The sequence below is a fragment of the Trifolium pratense genome, linkage group LG4, assembly GCF_020283565.1.
Source record: "Trifolium pratense cultivar HEN17-A07 linkage group LG4, ARS_RC_1.1, whole genome shotgun sequence".
NCBI lineage: Eukaryota > Viridiplantae > Streptophyta > Magnoliopsida > Fabales > Fabaceae > Trifolium > Trifolium pratense.
In genome coordinates, this window is record NC_060062.1 from 51620213 (window position 1) to 51644054 (window position 23842).

The 23842-nt window shown below is 34.0% G+C and overlaps 3 protein-coding genes across 3 annotated transcripts; 1 reads left to right on the forward strand and 2 right to left on the reverse strand.

Moving 5' to 3' along the window:
- Window positions 1-795: 795 nt before the first annotated feature.
- On the reverse strand, window positions 796-5983 carry LOC123881453 (WAT1-related protein At4g19185-like). The gene is made up of 7 exons (XM_045930155.1): window positions 5506-5983; window positions 4203-4265; window positions 3984-4100; window positions 3513-3798; window positions 2404-2559; window positions 1331-1482; window positions 796-1186 (listed from the first exon to the last, which is right to left on the reverse strand). Exons 1-7 carry the CDS (start codon window positions 5691-5693, stop codon window positions 1009-1011), a joined length of 1140 nt encoding a protein of 379 aa, XP_045786111.1. The 5' UTR covers window positions 5694-5983; the 3' UTR covers window positions 796-1008.
- A 7924-nt stretch (window positions 5984-13907) lies between these two features.
- On the forward strand, window positions 13908-16310 carry LOC123881454 (glycine-rich protein A3-like). The gene is made up of 3 exons (XM_045930156.1): window positions 13908-14083; window positions 14306-14617; window positions 15724-16310. Exons 2-3 carry the CDS (start codon window positions 14329-14331, stop codon window positions 16029-16031), a joined length of 597 nt encoding a protein of 198 aa, XP_045786112.1. The 5' UTR covers window positions 13908-14083; window positions 14306-14328; the 3' UTR covers window positions 16032-16310.
- Window positions 16311-22882: 6572 nt separating this feature from the next.
- Window positions 22883-23512, reverse strand: LOC123881455 (putative ripening-related protein 1). The gene has a single exon (XM_045930157.1). It carries the CDS (start codon window positions 23447-23449, stop codon window positions 22883-22885), a length of 567 nt encoding a protein of 188 aa, XP_045786113.1. The 5' UTR covers window positions 23450-23512.
- Between the last annotated feature and the right edge of the window lie 330 nt (window positions 23513-23842).

A 23842-nucleotide genomic window follows, 5' to 3' on the forward strand; every position in this document is an offset into this window, starting at 1 on the left:
TTTTTGAACTCTACAACATAATCTGCATGTAATAATTCCAAAGAAGGAGAGTTCACCACAACTTACCAAGCATTTACGATGGTGTTCCATAATTCTTCGACTTCACCTCTTTTGTGTCGGCATCCTTAGATTTGATGGTTTTGACTTTGCAATCCAACTTGCATATAGCTCTTACATTTTCAGTCATATGTTGGGCAACATAAGCTTAATGATATACATCGGTTCGGTTCATCGATTTTGAGGTTTTTTAAAATGAAAGCCAAGAACCAATCTGAACCACCTCGATTTTTATTGGTTTGGCTCGATTTTGTTTTTAAACTTAACCAGAAAAGATCAGCTTTATTCCAGTTTAGTATAGTTTGAATTTTCGATTTAATAGATTTTATTTGATCCGCTTACACCCCTATAGATGCAAACATATACAAGTACCTTAACCCTCGTCCCCACCCCCATTTACTAAACACTACAAGTAGTTGTTCCCCATCTTCGTAGCAAGTTTTATCTACATATACTTTGTAGGTACAACTTTTTGTCATCACTACCTAGACGGTCACTTTTGTCATCAGTTTATTTGATAATTTGTATGGTTCAAATAGGAAACTTTCAAAAATTTGGAATATAGTATTTAAGTAGCAAGGTTAGATGAAAGTGAAGCTACTAAATTTGGTCTAGTGGTGAGGAGTTTGAGTAAACCCCAAAAAAAAAAGTAGATGAAAGCGAGGCCAAAATAAATAAACATATACGTTCAAAATAAGTCACGACACCATTTTGTGATATTTTAAAGTCTTAAAGTGATTTTAGCAGAGTTTCAAACCAAAACTCGCTTGAAGTAATTTTTACAAGTAACGGATACCCTTGTCGAATTGTTGTAAATGTGTCCTACAAAATTAGAGCATCGATTCTCTTAATTTTAGTTCTTCTAACCAGCTATATGTATATGTAGGATAGCAATAAGAGAAAAAAGAATTATGACACAACTTTTTACACAGCATTCCAGAATTGATTTCGTCAATCCGAAGGCTTTGGGGAGCCAGAGAAAATATTAATTCTGGGAAACGAAGTCTTGCGAAGTGATTCCCATTTAGAGACATGATGAGAAATAACTCCAGCAGCTGCCTGTCTTTCTCTATATGATGCCCAAGTAACCGCATACAGACCAGTAATGATCAGAGATCCACCTAAGACACTGTTCTCATCATGGACAAAAATTCAGAAAAATATGACTATACAAACACAGCCTAATTGTTCAAAAACTCAGTTATTTGCAAGATTTGTGGAAAATGATTCTTAGACAACAATGCATCAATAAGCGCAAATTTAGGAGATGTACCTTCCCATGTAAATTGGACTTCCAATAAAAATTCTAGACAGGAGAGCCGCCGCCCCAGGTTGAAGTGGATTATAAAGGGCAACCATGGCTGGGCCCAAGATCTTGTTGCTCCATGTAATGATTCCATAATTAAGAGCAGATGCAATAATCCCCTGAACAAACCCGAAAAACATTTTTAACAAACTACATGCAAAAAATCCTTCAAATAATTTATTAAAAGTTGATATTAAGACGAGAGTTCTAAAATGTAGGAATAGAAGAGACTTGTACTTTTTTAGAAATAAATTTCTTACAGTCTACATTTTCAGTAGTCGCAATCTCAGCTGTAGGATCAAGACCGGATGCTCAGATTTCAAGTTTTATTTTCAATTCGATTTAATGAATTTTAAATATGAGCTATCCAATCTCCACCCAATAGCCAGGCACTGCAACATTTTACAAATGCTGAGAACTTGGGTCCTGTTCTTTTCTGGGTCAGAAAAACACAGCCTAATTGCTTTACCCCAGCCAACATACGAATTTCATTGACATTCAAAAACCTGTTTCACATCTGTCCGCTAAGTGTTTTTCCCACTCTAGTATAGAAAGAAGAAACCAGCAGAACAACAGGTAAACCAACTACAAAACTATGCTGCTCCAGCCAAAGGTTTTTCTCCAAATTAGATGAGAATGTATTAAATAATGCCATAATGGGGTACATTTTCAGGTTTCTAACAGGTGGAAGTGGCACCATACGGTTTGCAAATAGAGGAAAGCGTGCTAACAGTAATAGATGCACAATTAAATCCAAAGTTAAATGACAAAATTAAGGGAAGCTTATAAAAAAGTGGATCTTGTTTTATTTTCCTCACTTGCAAAACTTGAATTGCCTTGAAAAAAAGTGGTACTATAACACCATTGACTCCTAATACGGATTTATTTAGAATGGCTTCCATTACAACAACACAAAAAACTGAAATTTTATGCATCAAAGAAAAATCACTAGTGAATATGGACCAAAATGATTAGCAATAAGTCAATAACTAATAATGACTAAAGACATTGAAGATTGATTTCAAATTCTAGTTACTCACAGCATATAAAACGGCAAATGTTTCAGACTGTGTCAAACGCCAATCAGTTGACTCATCGGTCACAAAGTATGATGTAGTTACCATCAGTAAAGCTCCAAAGAAGTAAGAATACGCTGCGACAGATAGGTTTGCAGGATACTTTTTTAATAACGGAGCCTGAAAATAATTCACGATCATACGTTAAGCATTTCATATATGCAATAATCCAATAGCACCATAAATTTTCAAAAAAGTTAAGGAGCAAACATATGTAATCTGATCAATGAAGAAATTTTGAATGACAATGGCAACTCTGCTAATAAATCATTCAATCTGAAAACAAGAATGACAACTTTTGGAGGTCATCCAATAAGACGTCAACATGTGACAAATATCAAAATGACTCAGTGCTGTTAGTTTCCCTGTCTCTATATTTATACTAAGAAATAAAGACACTACAGGAGTCAGGAGGGATATGCCTAGCCCAATAACACTTGGCTATTTCTGAAAATCCCCTCTAGCTGGAACATATATTTTAATGTCAGACATTCGGCATTTCAGCATAAGCTGGAACATAATCCCCTCAAGGTTACCTCCAACAAGAACAGTAACCATAAGTTGATCTCCAGTAATCAAAGGATTAACCTAATCAACATCAAACAATCCCCCAACTGCAGTATCTCCATGACTATATACCAAACAACATGACCTGAAACCCCTTTAAGATGGCAATGGCAATATCAGGACTGTGACTTTGTGGTAGTTATTAGTTAGCATCTCCATCACCAGCAAAGAGTTTAATATTTCAAAATATATAGCTGCAAGATCAAAATAGGTCAAGTGGGTTCAGCTAAGTCGAGCAGGTGTGATCAGGTTGATGTGAAAAAAGGACCACAGCTCTAAACAGACAGCCATGGAGGCTAGTTTGCAGGTTTTCCAACTGAGCCATATGGTCCAGCCCATACAACTATAACTCTTAGAGTCATCAAATGTGTGTAATATATGGGAATTGGGGATTATTCGCTTAACAAATGAGTAACAGAGACAAGTGACAGTGATCACTATTTTATTCTTTAACTAAATGCGGCTGTAATCAACAATCATTTAAAGTGCATAAAAAAGATATGTACCTGAATTGATAGAAAAGTAGCCATGCACATGCAGTTTCCTATTAAGCACAAAACCCCAACATGAAAATGGTCTAATCCAAGTTCCATTAAACCACTAACTAACCATCCAGAAGGCTCTGGTTGACCTCTTGCACTTATTTCACTGTGCGATATAAGGTCCATTTCTGAATATCCTATCAGTGCTGGACCACGGTACAAAACCATCACCAAGGCACCCAAAACACAGACAAAAATTCCTCCAACCTTGGCCAGACCTTCATATCTTAGCAAGTTCACTCTTTCTGTACTGCATGAATAAGTTAATTAAGGTACGGATTACCATATGTCCTGGTGTATCTGAATTTAATTAAGGTGCAGATTTCTGTGCAACATTAGCGTGGGTTGTGTTGTGTGTTACAGAAAAAGAGTGAACTCACAAAATGAACACACAACACAAGGTCACACACAGAAATTGTAAAGAGAGAAACTAACCCCATCATGATAGCCAAAACAAATGTAAAGACTGGAGTAGCTGGCTGAATTGCAGCAGCATAAGTTGGATTAGTATAGCTCAAACCAATAAGAAACAAAAGATGATTTCCAAATATCCTGAGCACAAATGACAAAGCACAATACCAATGCATCAATAAAAGAGGATATAATTCAAACATAATAAAACTAGCAAATATGTGACTACATAGAGAACCTTACCCAGTTAATCCAAGAAAGAAGAATGATGTTACAAAGCGTTTGGTTAGGGGCGGCCGTGTACGTCTACAGACAAGACAACATAACATTATTAGGATACTCGTGCATTAAAATAAAGTGCAGATGACAAGAATATGATATAAAAGAGTTGCAAAAAGTTAAAATATCACTTCCGAAGTTTGAATATGTAACAATTGCAGAGTTAAATGTACGTATACTATGCTGCCGGAAAACAAAACTAGCAGTCACCTTCATAATTGAAAACACTATATGCATTAGAGCAGTTCTAGGATCAAACTTGAGATGATAACTAATCAGTATTGACCAACAGCGGCTATAGCAGCACCATAACATAGTGAAATTTCAAGAAACCCCTATTCTTCCACTATCTAGTACACATTCTTGTAAAAAGGCAGCTATAGTGTTGCAACTCATCAAAATGCGAATAAACCGCTATTTTCCACAACTCACGATTAACAACACTGTAATTAATAAAGTTCAATCAAACAATAGGAACCTTAAAGAATAAAACTTAAGTTGGGTTGCTCAAGTCCTCTTGGTCATGTACCTCACTAAAATTAGACTAATGATATGTTTGGCTTGACATCAGAAAGCTACAAACACTCGAATACAATGAAGCTACCTTTTACTTGGACGTGAATTTCAAACACGGAAACAAACAAGCTTTACAACAACCATGTACTACTTCCACGTATTTTAGGGGATGTGCCTTTTAATTTTTTTTTTTTTTTGTTGCATCTTTTTAGTGAGGCACATAACCAACATGACATAAGCAACTTGACATAAGTTTTTTTTGGTTTTAAAAGAGCCTAGCACCGAAACTCACACACACACACACACACACTAAGTGCTGAGAAGTGGGGAATTGCAAGTTCAAACCCGCATCCCAACATATCAAATGTCCTTGCAGCCTTTTATCATATGAATTGACAATTTTTTTTGGGTAGACAGACGAAATGGCAAGCCATTGGGAACTCGCACACACAAAGTAGAGGGACCGGGGTTCAAACCCCGATCATGCGTCCAACCTAGCAATTTCGGCATTTCTGGCCGTTGAGCTAAGATTTGTGTACAAGTTGAGACAAATTATATCCTTGGTTAAATTAAATATTGAGTATGTCGTATGTCGTATTGTCTAGGAAGAAATATCTAGATATGAATAAGGGTATGTATGTATGCATGTATAATTTGACAGAATAAATTAAACATACTCTTCTAAAGACAAAAATGATAGAAATAATAATGAGAATAATGAAATGGAAATTGAAATTGAAAAAGAGAATACCTTTCACGAAAAAAAGCGATGGGAGCGAGAATAGAGAGAGCAAGAAGATCACGAAAAACACAAAAAACAATTTGGTTGACTCCAACATTAAGAGCTAATTTTGTAATAACGTGATAACCACCGGTGAATAACTGGACGATTGCCATAGCCGTATGAGCTTTCCATATATCACCATTTCCTGCTACCATTGTTGTTGTTAGATCAAATTGAATTGAATTGATGATAATTACACACGATCGATCTTTATTCTATGGTATCATCACTCACTCTCGCTCGCGCAGTGCACGAGGCAGTGATGATTGGTTGATTTTGTGTTTGTTGGATGGTTGGTTGGTTCGTGTAAACTATGTTTGGTTTGGTGGCGCATAAGATCCAATGGTGCTTTTGTTTGTTTAGAAGGAAGCGTTTGAGTTTGTGAGGAGTAGAAATGAAAATGAAACTTGACCAAAAAAATGTAAATGAAATGAAAGTTAGGCCAATTTTTCTATTTTTTTGGGTCTTCCCTAATACGTCTAGTATATGAGAGAGAGAATTTCTTTTTTGCCCCTGGTTCAAGGGCGACTCATAAGTTTAGAAGTACACTAGGAATGTCAATTTTATATGTAACTAGCGCGGGCCAGACAGACGTGCTCCGCGTCTGCCTGTACCAAACTTATGTTAAAAAAAAAGACATGTTTTATGTTATGGTGCATTTGTTAATAAAAGATTTTTATTGCTAAAAAAATAAAGGTATTGTTGGTATTATGAAAAGTCGACATCAAAAATATTTGTATCATCTTTATATATAGTATAGATGTAAGCAACCCATTTGCCACTTATTCATGTATAGGCAACTCATTTGCCACTTATTCACATTTTTATGATTTGAATTTTTTTATAAAAAATAATCGATTAGTTAATAGAAGTTGTGAAACTAAGTCAAGGGTAGGGGTGGCAAAGTGGGCATGCCCGCCCCGTTTAGGCCCGCCCGTTTAAGCCCGCCCAAAAGCGGGGCGGGGCAACTTAGGTGTTCGGGTTCAACAACTCAAGCCCGCCCGTTTATTGGCGAGTTGGCGGGCTGGCCCGCCAAATACTTTTTTTTTTAATAGTTTGAATTATAACTTCTCAATTCTTATCTCCTAGTTGATGTTAAAAAAAATACTAGCAGATTGCATTGAGAGAAGATTGTGAAGTTAAGCAGGTTGAATTATAACTTCACAATTCCTTAAAATTCTTACCTCCTATTTTTAAACTAACAGAAAATAAGGATAATTAAGAGTTGATAGAACATTGCAGCAGAGAATAGGGATAATTAAACTAACAAAAACATTAATTAAGTTAATAAGTAATTCCTTACAATTACCCTTAATTAAACTAACACTTACAATTACCCTTAATTAAACTAACAGAAACATCAACTAAGTTAATAAGTAATTCATTACAATATAAGATAAAATGATAAATACTAGCATAAAGGGAGCACGACGGCGGATGAAATGAATGAATGAAACAAACAACCCTAATTTTGGCAGAAAAAGAAACGTGAAGTTTTATATAAGAGAAAAATATTACTGGATTGAGATTTTGGCTCCTCATTCCAAGCCCAATTTTCAGTAAAAGTAAAAAAATATAAAAAATTAAAAAGCCCGCGGGCTAACCCGCCCCGCCCCACCCCACCCCGTTTTTTAGACGGGTTAGGCGGGGGCGGGCCACCTTAAGGTAGCGAGCTGAAAACCTCAGCCCGGCCCGCCAAAAATGGTGGGTTAAATGGGTCAGCCCGGCGGGCCCGACCCGTTTTGCCACCCCTAGTCAAGGGTAAAATAAGTATATCGAAAATTCATCCCAAACTCATCTATCCTTTTTATAGTATAGATGTAGGCAACCTATTTGCCACTTATTCGTGTATAGCAGCCCATTTGTCACTTATTCACATTTTTATGATTTGAATTTTTTTATAAAAAATAACCGATTAGTTAATGGAAGTCGTGAAACTAAGTCAAAGGTAAAATAGGTATATTGAAAAATTCATCTCAAACTCACCTATCCTTTTTATATATTTTTATCTATAACAATATATAAAGGTGATAAGAGAATTTGGGGTGACTTTTTTTTTTTGGTCCATTTTGTCTTTAACTTCCTTTATGGCTTTTTAATTATTCAATTAACTTCCTTTATGGCTTTTTAATTATTCTATAATTACCCTTAACTTCCTCTAACTACCACTCTTTTTTTTAATAGTTTTTTCATCTATATCTATTCTATACTATATATAAAGACAATACATGAGTTTTTGCGTAGACTTTTCATAATACCAACATTACCCTTGCTTTTTTTAGTAGCAACAAAAATCTTTTAATAACAAACTCACCATAACATAAAACACATATTTTTTTAGCAACAAAAATCTTTTATTAACAAACTAACCACTTTTTTTTTTGGTACATAAGTTAGGCACATAGTATATATGTATTAACAAACTCACCATAGTATAGATGTAGGCAACTCATTTGCCACTTATTCATGTATAGGCAACCTATTTCCCACTTATTCACATTTTTATGATTTGAATTTTCTTAAAAAAAATAACTGATTAGTTGATGGAAGTTCTGAAACTAAGTTAAGGGTAAAATAGGTATATTGAAAAATCCATCTCAAACTCACCTGTCCTTTTTATATATTGTTATAGAATAAGGATTTGAGCATTGCTATATAGTACGAAGGAATCTAGAAACGAAAGGCAAGAATGCACACGTGGAACAATTTAAACAACTCAAAACTATAATTTTCTTGTTTCATAGAAATCATGGGTGGGTGGTTAATAAAATCAATGCACCAAATTTTATTCTTGTCTTTCGTCATCTACTGTTTCGTCATATCCAGTATTTTCCTAAGGATTTTTGCAGGGATTGTCTCATATTCAAAAACAGATTTTTTTTTTTTTTTTTATGTGATGGAGATTGAGAAAAAAGTCTCGTCGAAGGAGGTATGGAGATGAGGATGTGATTTTATTTTTCGTCCCGTGAAGACTTTGTCTCTGAACATTTTATTATAATAATCTTTATATTTAAGTACTTTATATGTTATATATATTTTCACTAAATGTGTCCATAATTTTATTTTTATGTGATGTTTATCATTGTCACAACAACTCACAAGACTTACATTAATGTCTTTATTTTTTTATTTTTTTTATGATTAAACTTTTTTTACATCTAATATAATTGAACATAATAGAAACTTGATAATTTTTTTAATGTTGATGGATTCCCGAGGAAACTATGAAAATCCACGAGAATGGAGATGGAGGAAGAATTATCTCCGAAACGGGGAATGAGGACAAGTATGGGGATCATTTCAAATGGTGGAGAATTGTGTGGTAAAGTACTTCTCGTTCATTCTCGGTCATGTTGGCGTCCCTATTTAGGAGAGTACAAAAAGACATTCTCTTACTATTTTATGTGCCAATTCGTTTAAATTATTTTTAATATTTTCCTTCGAATACCCAAAAATAAGAGGAAATATCATAAATTTATATTTTCTTCCTTTTTCATACTTATATAAACCGATAAATATTACCTGAAATTAGTCTATCCAAATTGGTATAAGAGAGAATCAAACTTGATACCTTAAGGCGGAACATACCCTCAAATCCCAAGTCAGTATCACCCGACCAACTCAAGTGGATTATCAGTTAGTTATTTTGATTTTTTGAATTTTAAGATTAAGATCTTAAATATATATATATGTTGCGTCTAAAGTGAACGCATCATAAATGTATTTTTCTCTTTCTATAAATAACTAATTTGTACGCAAAATAACATTCCAATAAATGAAAAATTAAATAGAAACGAATTCTCTTAATCGAAAAAAAAAACTTGACAGAATAATGTGGAGATATTGACCATTGATCTACATTATTTTATAAAAAAATTCCAATAGAGAGAGTTTTTTTTAAGGAACCAATAGAGAGAGTTGATCATTTTTAATTTAACTAATTTTAAATTTTAAATTAATGACCGGTAACGAATTGGTTTAAGTGATAAAAATTTTAGACTTCTCAAACAGATAGTCAAAGATTCACCTTATATATCCATAATATGTTCTCCGTTGGAAATTATTCACCATTGACGGGCAGCGGAAATTTTGTTCTTATTTTATACTTAACGACAGTGTTAAAATTATATATCATGAGATAATTGTTCTAGCTAAAACGTGAACAATCACTTTTACTTGACATTGATGAGCAAAGGAGTCACTTGTGATTCAAATTGTGTGGTATGCCAAAGATATACATAATATAATTGGCACTTGTTTCTTGATTGTGCGAATAGTATATCTTGTTGGCGAAGTGTTAATTTATGGAATACCTTACAAAATCTTATGACCAATCCAAAAAAATTTATTATTATTTTTTCTTTAATGTTTTTCAGCGATTATGGATCCACCTTAACACACAACAATTAGTTACTTTTTCTATAACAGCTTGGAGCCTATGGAGGAAAAGAAACCAACAACTTTGGGAGGCAAAATATGAAACCGTCGAACAGGTTCTGGGGCTAGCAAATTACACGCTGCATTCTTGGCAGCAGGCATGCGCTTCGACTGAGACAGAACATCACCAACAACAACATGTTGTTTCAGCTGTTTTGTGGCAACCCTCACCGTCGAATTATGTTAAATGTAATCTGGATGCAGCTCTCTTTGTGACAGAGCAAATGGTAGGTATGAGAGATTGCCTTCGTGATGAGACAGACACTTTTATTTCAGCAATGACAGCAAAGGAAGATGTCAATATGTCAGCGTCAGAAGCTGAAGCTTGGAGCTTGCATCAAGATCTCCAGCGGGTTGCTATAATATGGGCTACCGAAAGGTAGTCTTTGAGATGGATTGCAAGGTGGTTGTGGATGATGTTAACAAATGTCAAACAAATTATTCGGAGTATGGTTCAATTAATCAACATTGTAGAACTTTGTTTCGTTATTATAACGACTTTAAAGTTGTTTTTGCTAGGCGTCAAACAAACGATAGCGCTCATGCTCTTGCACGAGCAACTTATCTCATGCTTCTCGCAACACTTTTGATGTAATTCCTAATTATATTACCATTATTATTATTATTATGAATGAAATGTCATAAGTTTATTTGCGTCAATTTTTTTTTTACTTGACAGTTAACAAATTTCACTAATTCTGAAGTACTCAGTGAGCATGGACAACTCCCGCTATAATTTGAGAGTCACTCAAAAAAAAAAATGTGCTCAAAATTCATGTTGTCACTTGTCACTCCGATAGAACCAAAGCTTCACACTACTATTGAATATATCGACATCGCCTTTGTATTATGGTTTGAATTTTGAAAGCTTCTTCTTTGATCAATTCAAAATAGCTCAAATTACTTTTCTATAGTGACCTTAGCAGACATTTGATAAGAACTATTGACTTCTTTTTGGCCATTTATATATTTTTTTATTTATAATATGTTTCCCTATCAAAGAAAATAGAACCAATTGCATATCCGTTGCTTTTTTCCCCACTCCACATATTAATCCCATCATCTTAAAAAAATATATTTTATGAAAAAATAGATACAGTACAAAATAATGAAGAAGTTTGACCAACAAAAACAATTTACTACATTTGTACTATTATAAGTGTCATAGTTGCAAAATAAATTTTTTTAAATAAAAAGTTTTAAAAAGTGTGTAAACTTAATCTAAATTCATTGATATTCAATAAAATTAGTTTATACAAAAAATGTATAATCTTTTCTAGTCTAAAATTATTATTATTTTCACCTTTTAATTTTTTTTTGTTAAGTAGCATAGTGGCACTGGCTAGACTCTCACACATATAAATATGGAGAAATGTGGAATCCGGGGTTCGAACTCCGGTCACTTCAATAATGTCTCTAGTAGCTACCATTTGAGCTACACTTACGAGACATTTTCACTTTTAATCTAATATTAACTACTTTTTCATTGTAGCTTATATAAGGATGACAATTTGACTCATACCCAATGGGGACCCACAAAAAATACCCATAACAGGTAGGGTAAAAACCCACATTTTGGGTAAGGGCACGAATATGGGTAATTACCCCAAAAATGAACGGGTATTGGTGCGGGTACAGGTACCTACTACAAGAAAAACACAATTTATTGAGGGCCAAAAACCCTCTGTAAGTGGGTAAAACCGCCACTTTATTCAAATTTATTGGCGGCCAGCTGGCGGCCAAAATTCACCAATAAAACGCTCGTTGGTAAACTTATTGGCGGCCTAGACCGCCAAAAAATGTTATACAGCTGTTCTCTAACTTTTCTGGCGGCATACACCGCCCATATATTATATATGTATATTATGTTTTGCAAGCAAATCAGAATGTGTCTATGTATGTCAGTAATCACATGTCCCTTTAATTTTTTTATTTTATTTTTTTGTTCTGCCCCTTTATTTATTTAACTGTAAAATACTAAATAAAAAAAATGAAAAACTTTGTTTTAAATCGGTAGCTGAGGGAGATGAAGAAGCAGATCGGATGAGAAATGATACTGGTTTGGCCGGTGAAAAAGCTTTGTTCCGCCGCAAGAATAGCTAAAAGAAGAACAAGAAAGACCAGATCTGATGACAATGGTTTTGATCTCATATCACCGATGAGAATGGCAAGAAGAAACTCAAGATCGATGTCTCGTTTGGTTCCCGGAAAACCTCCGCGTCGTCGATACTGCCCTCAGTCACGTCGTGAATCTCATCAGAGGTGTCACCAAGGAATTCCACTACAAGATGAGGTTTGTTTGATGATGATGAAAAGGCAAAGAAATTGATGGTGGAGAAGAGAAATTGATGAAGGAAAAACCCATTTTTGGTTTTGCTCTTGTTTCTTCTTCTTGTTTTGCAGACTTGCAGTAGAGTAACTTTGGCATAGAGAGAGTGTCTTTGTGAGAGGTGGTGGGTACTTGATGAATCTAAAACGTGTATAAAAAAATAATAACTCCCCTCATTTTTTCCCCCTCCTAGTATCTCTCAATTTTTAGAATAAAAAAATTTATAAGTTTTTGACGGCTAAGGCCGCCAGAAGTTTAAAGAAAAAATTTGATAAGTTTTTGACGGCTAAGGCCGCCAGTAAGTTAAAGAAAGTTTCTTAAATATTATTTTTTTAAGTTTTTGGCGGTTTGTTTCATTTACTGGGGGTTTAGGCCGCCAGAAACTTACAGAGGGCCTAAACCGTCAATAAATTTTGTCGGTAAATTGATGTTTTCTTGTATAATATATATATATATATATATATATATATTTTATTTATTTATTTTATATACATTATTATATAATAACATATTTATATCAATTTAAAAAAATGCAACACTATTAAACTACCACACATTTTTAATAAAATATTTATTTATAATATAATATAAACACAACGTGAATATGTCAACAAAAAAATGAACTTTAACATGTGGTTAGTAAAAATTTTATTTATAATTTTTATGAGTCAACACTAAAATCTTTTTTAAAAAATTAATTATATTAAAACGTTATGATATTTTATAATTGATCAATTTATTTTTAGCAAAAATGCGAGTAACGGATACAAGTATGAGTACTTAAGTACTCATAGGTATGGGGACGAGTACAAAGATTGTTACTCACGCGGATATGGGTACTTTTTCAAACCGCGGGTACGTAATATAGTACCCTACTCATACTCTACTCATTGTCATCCCTAAGCTTATAATTATAACTTGGGTCATGTTAACTTGTGCCCTAAGGGCACATGTTAAACTACCTAAAAATAGAAATATAGTATTTAATGATACAAAGAATTTAATGTTTAGATAATTGAATACACTACAAACATTTTTTGTTGGATAGTCTAACGCAACAGTTATACGAGTTATTCCAAACAAAAATAAGGCTTAAATAGTAAAATGGTCCCTTAAAGATATTTTTTGTTTCACATTGGTCGCTTAAAGAAAAAAAGGTCTGAATAGGTCCCTTAAAGAAAAAAAGTTCCGAATAGGTCCCCTAAAGAGATCTCCATTAATCAGTTTGGTCATTTCCGTCCATTTTTTCGAGGACCAAACTGATTAATGGAGATGTCTTTAAGGGACCAAACTGATTAACGAATATGTCTTTAAGGGACCTATTCAGACTTTTTTTTTCTTTAAGGACCTATTCAGTCCTTTTTTTCTTTAAGGGACCAATGCAAAACCAAAAATGTCTTTAAGGGATCATTTTACTAATTAAGCCCAAAAATAAATACAGTGGATAATACATTGTTCCGTGAGCTTAGCTCAACTTATATATACAAGAGTCTAGATTCCAACACCGATCATCTCACTTATCCATTTTAAAGATGAAATTTCTAACCACCGGAGCGGTTGAAATAAAGCGAGAATACATTAAACAGTTAAAGCTTCCCATGTGGCAGTCGATGACAACGACAAATTGGCGCGTTGATGACGCGTAATAATTGCTTAACGCGGTATTTGGTTCGATCCTCTCTCCAACTGAATCCATACTCACTCTACTATATATATTCACAAGATCCCTCTTTCTCTCTTCTTCATTTTCTATTTCATTTTTCTCAATTTTATTCAAAGGTTAGTTCCCTAATGTTTTTCTTTACTATCATCAATTTTATAGCTTCTTTATGTATAGATCATCACTGTTAATCTTTTGCATGCAATATTAATTTCATTATTATTGTCAAAAATTTGTCTTGAATTGGATTATTAGGGTTTCAATGATCAATTTTATAGCTTATGTGTTTTTTGTTCTTAATTTGATTCTGTTGTAAAAATTTGTAATTGTTTGATCACCAGGTGTTTGTTGTTTTGTTTGAAAGATGGGGGGTGGTAAAGATAAACATGATGAATCTTCTGACAAAGGGATGTTTTCAAATCTTGCTCATGGTATAGCTGGTGCTGCTACACATGGTGGAGGGTACCCTCCACAACATGGGTATCCTCCACAACAAGGGTATCCTCCACAGCAAGGTGGTTATCCTCCACAACAAGGTGGTTACCCTCCTAGTGGTTATCCTCCACAACAAGGTTATCCTCCTAGTGGTTACCCTCCACAACAAGGGTACCCACCTGCTGGTTATCCTGGTGCATCTGGTCACAATGCTCCAGGTGTGTTTCCTTTCAAATTGGTTTTCCATTGTTATGTTTTGACTTATGTTTTAGTTACTCATTATTACAATCTATGAAATACTGACACACACACACAGACATAAGAGTCCACACTGACACGTAGACATCAATAATAATTTAAAAAATGGAAGTCATAATTGGATGTAAGCACATGTGTATGTGTTGTGCCATGTGGAATACCGGGCACTCCTTCAATCTGACTGTGCTACATAGATTACAATTACTGGAAAGATTGAATTCTGATTTCTCTTGTAGTTGTAAAATTTGTGAAGATGCTTACTAAGAAGCATATAAGCTAGCTATAGTGAAATAACATTGTCTTTTTAAACTACATAATCCGCCATACTAAAATAGCAGTGAAATTTCACACAATCATGCTGATGTACTAATGCTCGGGAATTCAGGTTTTAGAGGTAAGAAATTTTGTATTGGTTAGGAATGAACTAAATGAAAATTATACAAGAGAACAGATCCATGTTCTTGATTCTATAAGGTTTTTGGCGAAGTTGTGAGCGATGTCAAGTCCTCAATTGTGGTTTGTTACTTGTCCCATTAGTGTAGGTCCCACATTTTTGGGAATCTCTAGAACTCCAATAAGTGATATCATAGCCGATCGTTTGATCATTTGGAGGCATAACCATAACCCATTAGCTTGATAGGTAGCTTGGTAGCTGGCTGAGTATTTGGAAGTGTGCAATGTAGAGACTGAAACTTTGAGGCTTCCTAAACATTGGCTTGAAACGGACTAAATGAAAATGAGACAAGAAAATAGACTCATATCCAATGTGTTGATTTGCTGTTGTGCTTTTGGTTTATTGCTTGTCTCATTGGTGGATTTTAAGCTCCCTTGGAACTCGTAACGAGTGACTATTTTGCCAAAATTACATTTCATGAACTGGACTGATTGAATTCGATGGTGTGGTAATTAGATTTGTTGATGTCTTATGGTGACTGTTATCTGATCTTGAAGTTTTTTTTCTTGATTAATTTGATGCAATGCAGTGGCTGTTTGAAACATTTTTCTGCTGTCTATGATTTAAACCAAAATCTTGGGAACCTGCTAATTTTTCTACTGTTATCATCAGGGGCTCATGGAGGGTCTCATGGACACGGCGGTATGGGAGTAATGCTTGCTGGGGGTGCAGCAGCTGCTGCCGCTGCTTATGGTGCTTCCCATTTATCCCACGGCTCCCATGGTGCTCAGGGCCATTATCCGGGTGGCTATCCACAAGGTGGCTACGCTCATGGCGGCTATGCACATGGTGGTGGTCACATGGGCCATGGAAAATTCAAGCAGCATGGCAAGTTCAAGGGGGGAAAGCATGGCAAGTTCAAGCATGGAAAGTTTGGCAAGCATGGGGGAGGCAAGCATGGATTCAAGAAGTGGAAGTAATGAATGTATATGCAATTCTGACTCTATATACCGCTGCTTGATGCTTGCTACTTTATAAATAAACCATACTTCATATGATGTATGTTTATCATATAGGTCCCTTGTTTATTTTTTTCTTGTTTTGATATTTCAATGCATTGGATCCTTTGAGCAAGTCTTGAGGTATTGGCTTACGGCTGACCAAAATACTGACAAATTGATGTGTAATGGCTTTGATATGTTTTGCATCCTGATTACGTGTTTATTGAACTCATTTTGATTGTTTTATGTTTTTCTCAATCTGAAGTGTTTGTTGATGAAAACCTATGTGATATGTAAAACTTTTCAGTAGTGTTTATACAAAAAAAAAATGGTTGAGGGAAAGCATCTTATCTTATTTCATACAATATCATCGCCACTCTTCATAAAAGGGAATAGTTTAAGCACACTGTCTATCCATGAATGAATACAAGTTGAATACCATCCAACTAATCAAGTGTTTTGTAGCCCCGATACTTTTGATCAAAGATGTTTATGGTGTTTGACATTGACATATAGAAAATTTTTAAAAAAATTAAAAAAGTTGTTTGGCGGGTCGGCCCGCCAACTCGTTATTAGACGGGGCGGGTTTGACATTTGAGCTCGGAAGCCTAAGTTGACCCGTCCCACCCTGCCCTGCCCCATTTTTAGACGGACTTTAGGCGGGGCGGGCCGCCCACTTTGCCACCCCTAAACTATCTCCATCAAAAATTCAAAAACCCAAATCTTAAAGGTAAAAACTCAAATCTCCATCCAACGACAACAATCACAACATCATTCTCCTAATAAAAACTCATCTTTATTAAAAATTAAGGAAAGGAAAGAAACAAAACGAAGAGGGAGTAATTTGAGTTTTTGGTTAATTTTTTATTTTTTTTAAAGATATGGGATTTTGACGAAGATAATATGAATTTATGAGGTTTTAGACAAATTTTGTAAGTAATGACAACAATGCAATAATTAAAAAACACAAAGGATTGAAATGAGAAAAAATATAAAAGACTAAATTGTTATTTGAAATTAAGCTATGGGAACGCGAATATAATTTTGCCTAGGAATACATGAGATTAAAATAAAATGCTTCTTTACTATAAATGGTTTACTTTGATCATTTTTCCAATATAGAAATAACAAATGTTTACTATAAATTGTTTAATTTCGATAGCGGATACTCTCCACTAGGCACTCTCCATTAGGCAGGTAGCAGATGGTCCTTTTAAAATTTCGCCAACTTTTTAAATTTTTATAACGTCAGTTATTTAAATAGCAGGTAGACAAAATTATAAACTAGTAGCACGTGTGAAAATTGCGGGGTGCCTTTATAAGTTGTTTCTATTCTACACTGGCAAAGTATTTTTTTATAGCCCACTAATCGTATTTAGAAGCCCATTTAATGTAAATTAGGTTACTTATAATACTTTTTTAACAAAGCTTCTGCATGTTCTCCTGTGTTCTTTATTCCTGATTATCCCCCTGTGCTGCGGCCGTGAGCCAGAGTAGTTTGTGTAACATAACATGCATTGCGCCTGGTTCTTCTCCCAAAGTATTTCTTTCTTCTCTCTGTATTTTTGTTTAGTTTGTTTCTTCTCTGCTTACATCCTTTGGTTGTGCTCTGTGTTTGTTTAATTAGCTGTTGTGTGTTGGTTTAATGAATACATAAGTCAGAACTCATAACTATAATTTGATTCACAAATTCTTGAAAATAGTTATGCAGTTGTGGCTCATAACTATTGTGATCATTGAACATGATTTTTCATATAAATTTGTTCATACTCTTTGGAATAATGCTAAGGCTGATATTTTGAATATGTATGGACGACTTGCACTAGCGACGGATATATATGTTTGACAACTCATTATGTTGATCGTAATTGGAATATGAATAGCATGATTATTAAATTTTTTTCACATGTATCCCATTCACACTGAATCTAGGTTTTTTTAAGAAGATGCTTGAACTTGTAATTCAGAAGTTTTTTTTCTATGACATTAGATTATGCTTCATCCTGTTAATAATAGAATTAACCAAAAAGAAGATAACAAACAAGAAGGGAGAACAACAACAGACTAGAGTTTCATAAAATTACAATCACATAACATAATAAACGTTAAGTAGGTTACGAGCAAATATTAAAACTTATTGAACTAGACTAGTAACTTAGAAACCTAAAGGTTCAATAACATAAACCCAATAACTTATTATCTAACACCTCCCCTCAAAAGTGTTACATAATAAGTTATTGGACTTATTCTATTGGACCTTTTAGGTTTTACTCTATATTTGCTTGTAAAATCGTAGCTCATTAGGTATTCAAGTTTTTCTCATTCTAATGGAAAACTCTAGTCTCCTTTTGTCTTCTCTTTTGTATTACTCTGTTGTTAACACATCCAAGGATGTAATGCAAGAATGTTTGGAAAATTAGCTTGTGATGCAAAAGTGATTTTTTAAGTGATCTAGAGTTCTTTCATGTATGTTGTTTTGTACACATTTTAAATATAATTATTTAAGAGAGATTAAAGTTGTTGGGTGATGTGTTGAAAAAAAAAAAAAAATTAGAGATAGTGTCAAATATGTGATGAGTGCATAGTAGAATGAAAAAATTTAAGAATATGCATTCCTAATTTTTTTTTATTCTACTCTCTGCACTCATCACATATTTGACACTGTCTCTAATGTTTTTCAACACATCACCAACAACTTTCGGTCTCTATTGAACGATTATGTTTAAAAGTTGCTCTCACTGACACCATCTACGAGAAGGTGAGGTCGTCTTTCTTTCCAGATGGGGGCGAACAATGCACATGAAAGAACTCTCTATCACATAGCAAACACTTTATTTACATAAGCTGACTTTCCTAATGTTATTGAATGACATCATTGACTGAAGAACTATCTAATGTTAGAAAAGAAATATTCTCAATCAGTTATAAGGGGGAGACATGTGACAAAATTTGACAATTCTCCTCTTCCAATTACAATTAACATAATGAGTTGTCAATCATATATATATATATATATATATGATACACCGGAAAATGCACTATTTATTTTGTTAAATTAATATAATAATTCAGTTATTTTTATTTCAATTTCGTAACTTTATATAATAAATCGTTATTAATTCCTGGTATTTTATTTTATCAGATAAAAATCATTCGAGTTGAAGAAAGGAGCGAAAACGGACTGAAAAATAGCAAAAGAGGACAAAAAGGCCACACATGTGCAGCCAATTGGGCCACACATGTGCAGCCCACCAACACAACCAGCCGCTCGCCAGCCAGGCCTTAGTGCCGCTCGCCAGCAAGGCCCAAGTGGCGGTCACCACTCCTTCAATCATGGCCATCCATCCATTTTTTGATCACACGGCCAGGCGCTAACTTGCTTTAAGTCCCACATCGGCCAACTATGTTGTTTTGGTTACAACAATATTAGCTTTCTTCACTTGTAAACACAACACTTGACTTGGAGAATTGAGAACTAGGCTTAGTACCACAGGTTTTCTTCTCTAAGTTGAGAGCTTTATTTTATTTTCCGGTGTCCGTACTTTGGCCTTTTTAATTCAGGTTCTTATTTTATTGTTGGATTTCTTAAGAACCTGAATTAAACTTGTGGTACTAAGTCTAGTTCTCAATTCTCCAAGTCAAGTGTTGTGTTTACAAGTGAAGAAAGCTAGTATATTTATACTAAAATATTGTTGGAACCAAAACAACATAGTTGGCCGATGTGGGACTTAAAGCAAGTTAGCGCCTGACCGTATGATAAAAAATGGATGGATGGCCATGATTGAAGAAGTGGCGACTGCCACTTGGGCCTTGCTGGCGAGCGGCACTAAGGCCTGGCTGGCGAGCGGCTGGTTGTGTTGGTGGGCAGCACATGTGTGGCCTAATTGGCTGCACATGTGTGACTTTTTGTCCTCTTTTGCTCTTTTTCAGTCCGTTTTCGCTCATTTCTTCAACCCGAATGATTTTTATCTGATAAAATAAAATACCAGAATTAATAACGATTTATTATATAAAGTTACGAAATTGAAATAAAAATAAATGAATTATTATATTAATTTAACTAAATAAATAGTGCATTTTCCGGTGTATCAATATATATATATATATATATATATATATATATATATATATATATATATATATATATATATATATATATATATATATATCCCTCAGTGGTGCAAGTTGTCCATAAATTCGAAGTTAATGAAATCTTAATAGAAATAGTAGCCAATTCTTTCTTAAGAATTCTCTTCTTTATCCTATACATACTCAAAATACTAGCCATATCAATATTTAGAGAAATAGAAACAAAATTTGGTTTCAAGTACTTCGATCAATCCCTAACATAACATGCATTGCGCCGTGTGGTTCTTCTCCCAAAGTATTTCTTTCTTTTCCCTGTCTAACACGGTTTCATTGTTTAATCTACTCTCTGTAATTTTTTTAGTTTGTTTCTTCTCTGCTTACATGCTTTGGTTGTGCTCTGTATTTGTTTAATCTTATTCTATTTGTGCTATATTTTGTTTAATTTGTTGTGTTGGTTTAATGCATACATAAGTCATAACTAGAATTTGATTCACGAACTCTTGATAATACTAATGTAGTTGTTGCTCAAATAAGTTAATGTGGAAAATCTGGTTGTTGAAAGCAAAAAATATTAAATATGAAGATGCTGGTACAATGATGATGACTTACAAGGTAGGTTAGAATTTTTGGGTCACAATTGTAATATTACATGTGTTAGGGACATTATGTAATTAGCCAAAACTATAGTGGTCTAATTAATAATAAGTCCGTGGTGAAAAGTATAAATGTATAAATATCATGAAAGGTAATATTATTGTGTAGATACACAAGTCAATATCTAATTTGATGAGAGGTCAAATTAGAATATTGAAAATTAAGAAATTTATAGGGGTTATAGTCCCATTTATAGACAACGGGAAAATGGCTCATCTGAAAATGATCTCTTCATCCCCATTAGAGGAGATTCAAGGAGCCATAAGCAACTCTACAATTGGAAGATCACATACTCGGTTCCGCTTATGATTATATTATTTCTTGACGATTAACATGATTTATTCTAGGGTTTAAAGAAAAACTCTGGTTTCTAATGACTGGTATCAGAGACAATCACACTTGATCATTGATAAAGTAAGTTTCTTTTAGTCGTATTTGGTTTTCGCATCATTCGATGTGATTAATGAATTATGTTTTCGGAAATAAACCAATACAGAAATTTAGATTGCATTTAAACAATCATGAACCGATCGAAATCAAAAGGAATTTTGCAGAAATTAATTCAAGCCGAGAAAACCAAATACGACTAAAAAAAACTTATTTTTTCAATGATAAAGCTTGATTGTTAGAACCAAAGTTTTTACTGGAATCAATCATGTTAATCATCAAGAAATAATATAATCATAAGCGGAGCGTACCTAAGTTTGCCATTGGAAATGGTTGAAGGTTATCGAGTATGTGATTTTCCAATTGTAGAGTTCCTTGTGGCTACTTGAATCTCCTCTAATAGGGATGAAGAGAGATTTTTTTTTCCTGATGAGCTGTTTTCACGTTATCTACAAATGAGGATCATAACTCCCGTAAATAACCTTATGGTTATTTCTTAGTTTTCAATATTCTAATTTGACCAGTCATCAAATTAGATATTGACTTTGGTATCTACACATTAATACTACCTTACCTTTCATGATATTTATGCTTTTAGCCACATACTTATTATTAATTAGACCAGCTTTGACCCAAAAATTCTAACAAGGTAAACTTAAGGTTTGTGCCATAGATAAAATGGTGTCTTGTAAAATGTGTGTTATTGTAGTTTGTTTAGTTTCAGAAGGTTAGAATTGAAGTACTTGAATCCAAATTTTGTTCATTTTTCATTTTTCTTGGAATAATGCTAAGGCGGATTTTTTGAATATGTACAAGGGAGAGATGGGAATTTTTAAGGAAGAATTGTCTACTCTTCATATTAGGATTTCATTGACTTCTGATTTGTTGGACAACTTGTACTACTAAGAGAAATATATGTTTTGCAACTCATTATGCTGCAATTCATTGTATGCCTCATTCAGTTATAAATTCAAGCTTAGATAACTCAGATCCAGTGTAAGGAGTGTAAGGGGGAGACATGTGATAAAATTTGAGAATTCAACATAATGAGTTGTCAAACATATATATCCATCAACAGTGCAAGTTGTCCATAAATCAGAAGTTAATGAAATCTTAATAGAAATAGTAACCAATTCTTTCTTAAGATTTCTCTTCTCTATCCTATACATACTCAAAATTTATAGGACAAATCATGTTCAATGATCGCAACAACACGCATTTCACGATACACCATTTTATCTAATGATCATGGCACAAGTCATCATTTGAAAATCATCTCAATATTTTTCTTTTTTCCGTTTGTTTTTTTTTTTTTTTTTTTTTTTTTTTTTTGCATATGACTTATAACTACCTTACCACAACTATTACACTTCACCCTTTCTATTCCATCACTACAAGTCCCAATTTTAGTAAAAACTTTCCACCATTACACAGTAGTTGTTGGCCTCTTCTAGGTGGTTTACCACCTTGAACAATTCCATTCTCAACCATTAGATTTTCCACATTAATTAACTATTGATATAAAGACAAATATTTAATTTAGGATTGGAGCTCTATAAGTATGTACTGTATTCTCTTAATTTATAGCGGGCACAACAAGTATATGATACAAGTAAATACAATGAGAAATATAAGTACATAACATCACTAAAATTAAATCATAGAAATTAACACAAACAAGGATTTCAACTTGTACAATATCAAGCATCTGACCATGTAATGTCAAGGCCACCCCATTGTTCTTTAGGAACATTTAAAGCTTTCCACACAGCCTTAGAAGCATCAACAATGTTGTTTGGACAAGGAGGTTGGTAATCATGCTCATCATCACATCCCTTTGTTGAGTCACACTCATCAACAACCATAGCCACCACACTTCTTCCATTAGCACTTATTGTAATGTTGTTGAGACACCTACTCCTGTGGTTGAACCATCCGGTGGAAAGTGCAACCACTGGAGTGTCGTCAGAATGATACCGCTTGTCACATTCTGATGGGCCACCTCCGTCTCCACCCTTTTGAAAACTATTAAGAGTAAGATATGCCTTGGTGTGAGGAGACACTGACGGAGAACATTTATATGTTGTGTACATTTTTCCTCGTACACAACAATCAGAATCATTCTCTTGATTGCATTGTCCTGGAGGAGCTTTCTTTCCTCTAATCGCACCACTTGGGCGACAATTCTTTGCTTCAGAGTACACAAAACCTATTAAAATAAGTGTAACAAACAACAGAAAAGAAACTTTTGGGCAAAATCTCTTCATTTTGTCTATGCAACTCTATGTTTATCCTCTTTGTTCTTCTTCTTAATGTTTGATGCTTTGGGGGAGATTTAAGTGAGTATATATATAGAGAACTCTCTATTTTGTAAAGTGATTTAGTTGGCTTTGTAATAACACGCAAAATAAAAGGATATAGAAGTTAGATTTCGGGTCAAAGATATGTGTTCAATCTTGCTGTGTTTATCCCATATGTCAAGTGAAGCACTAGTTTCACTTTTGAGGTCAAAGAGCAAGTTCTACACTACCCCGTTTAGCCAACTACAAATAAAGATTCCTGTAATTGGTTCTTTGTAAGGCTTTTAAACTATTGTAAAAAAAGTTTAAATATATTTTTAGTATGTCTAAATATATCAATTTTTATTTTTAGGCTTTTAT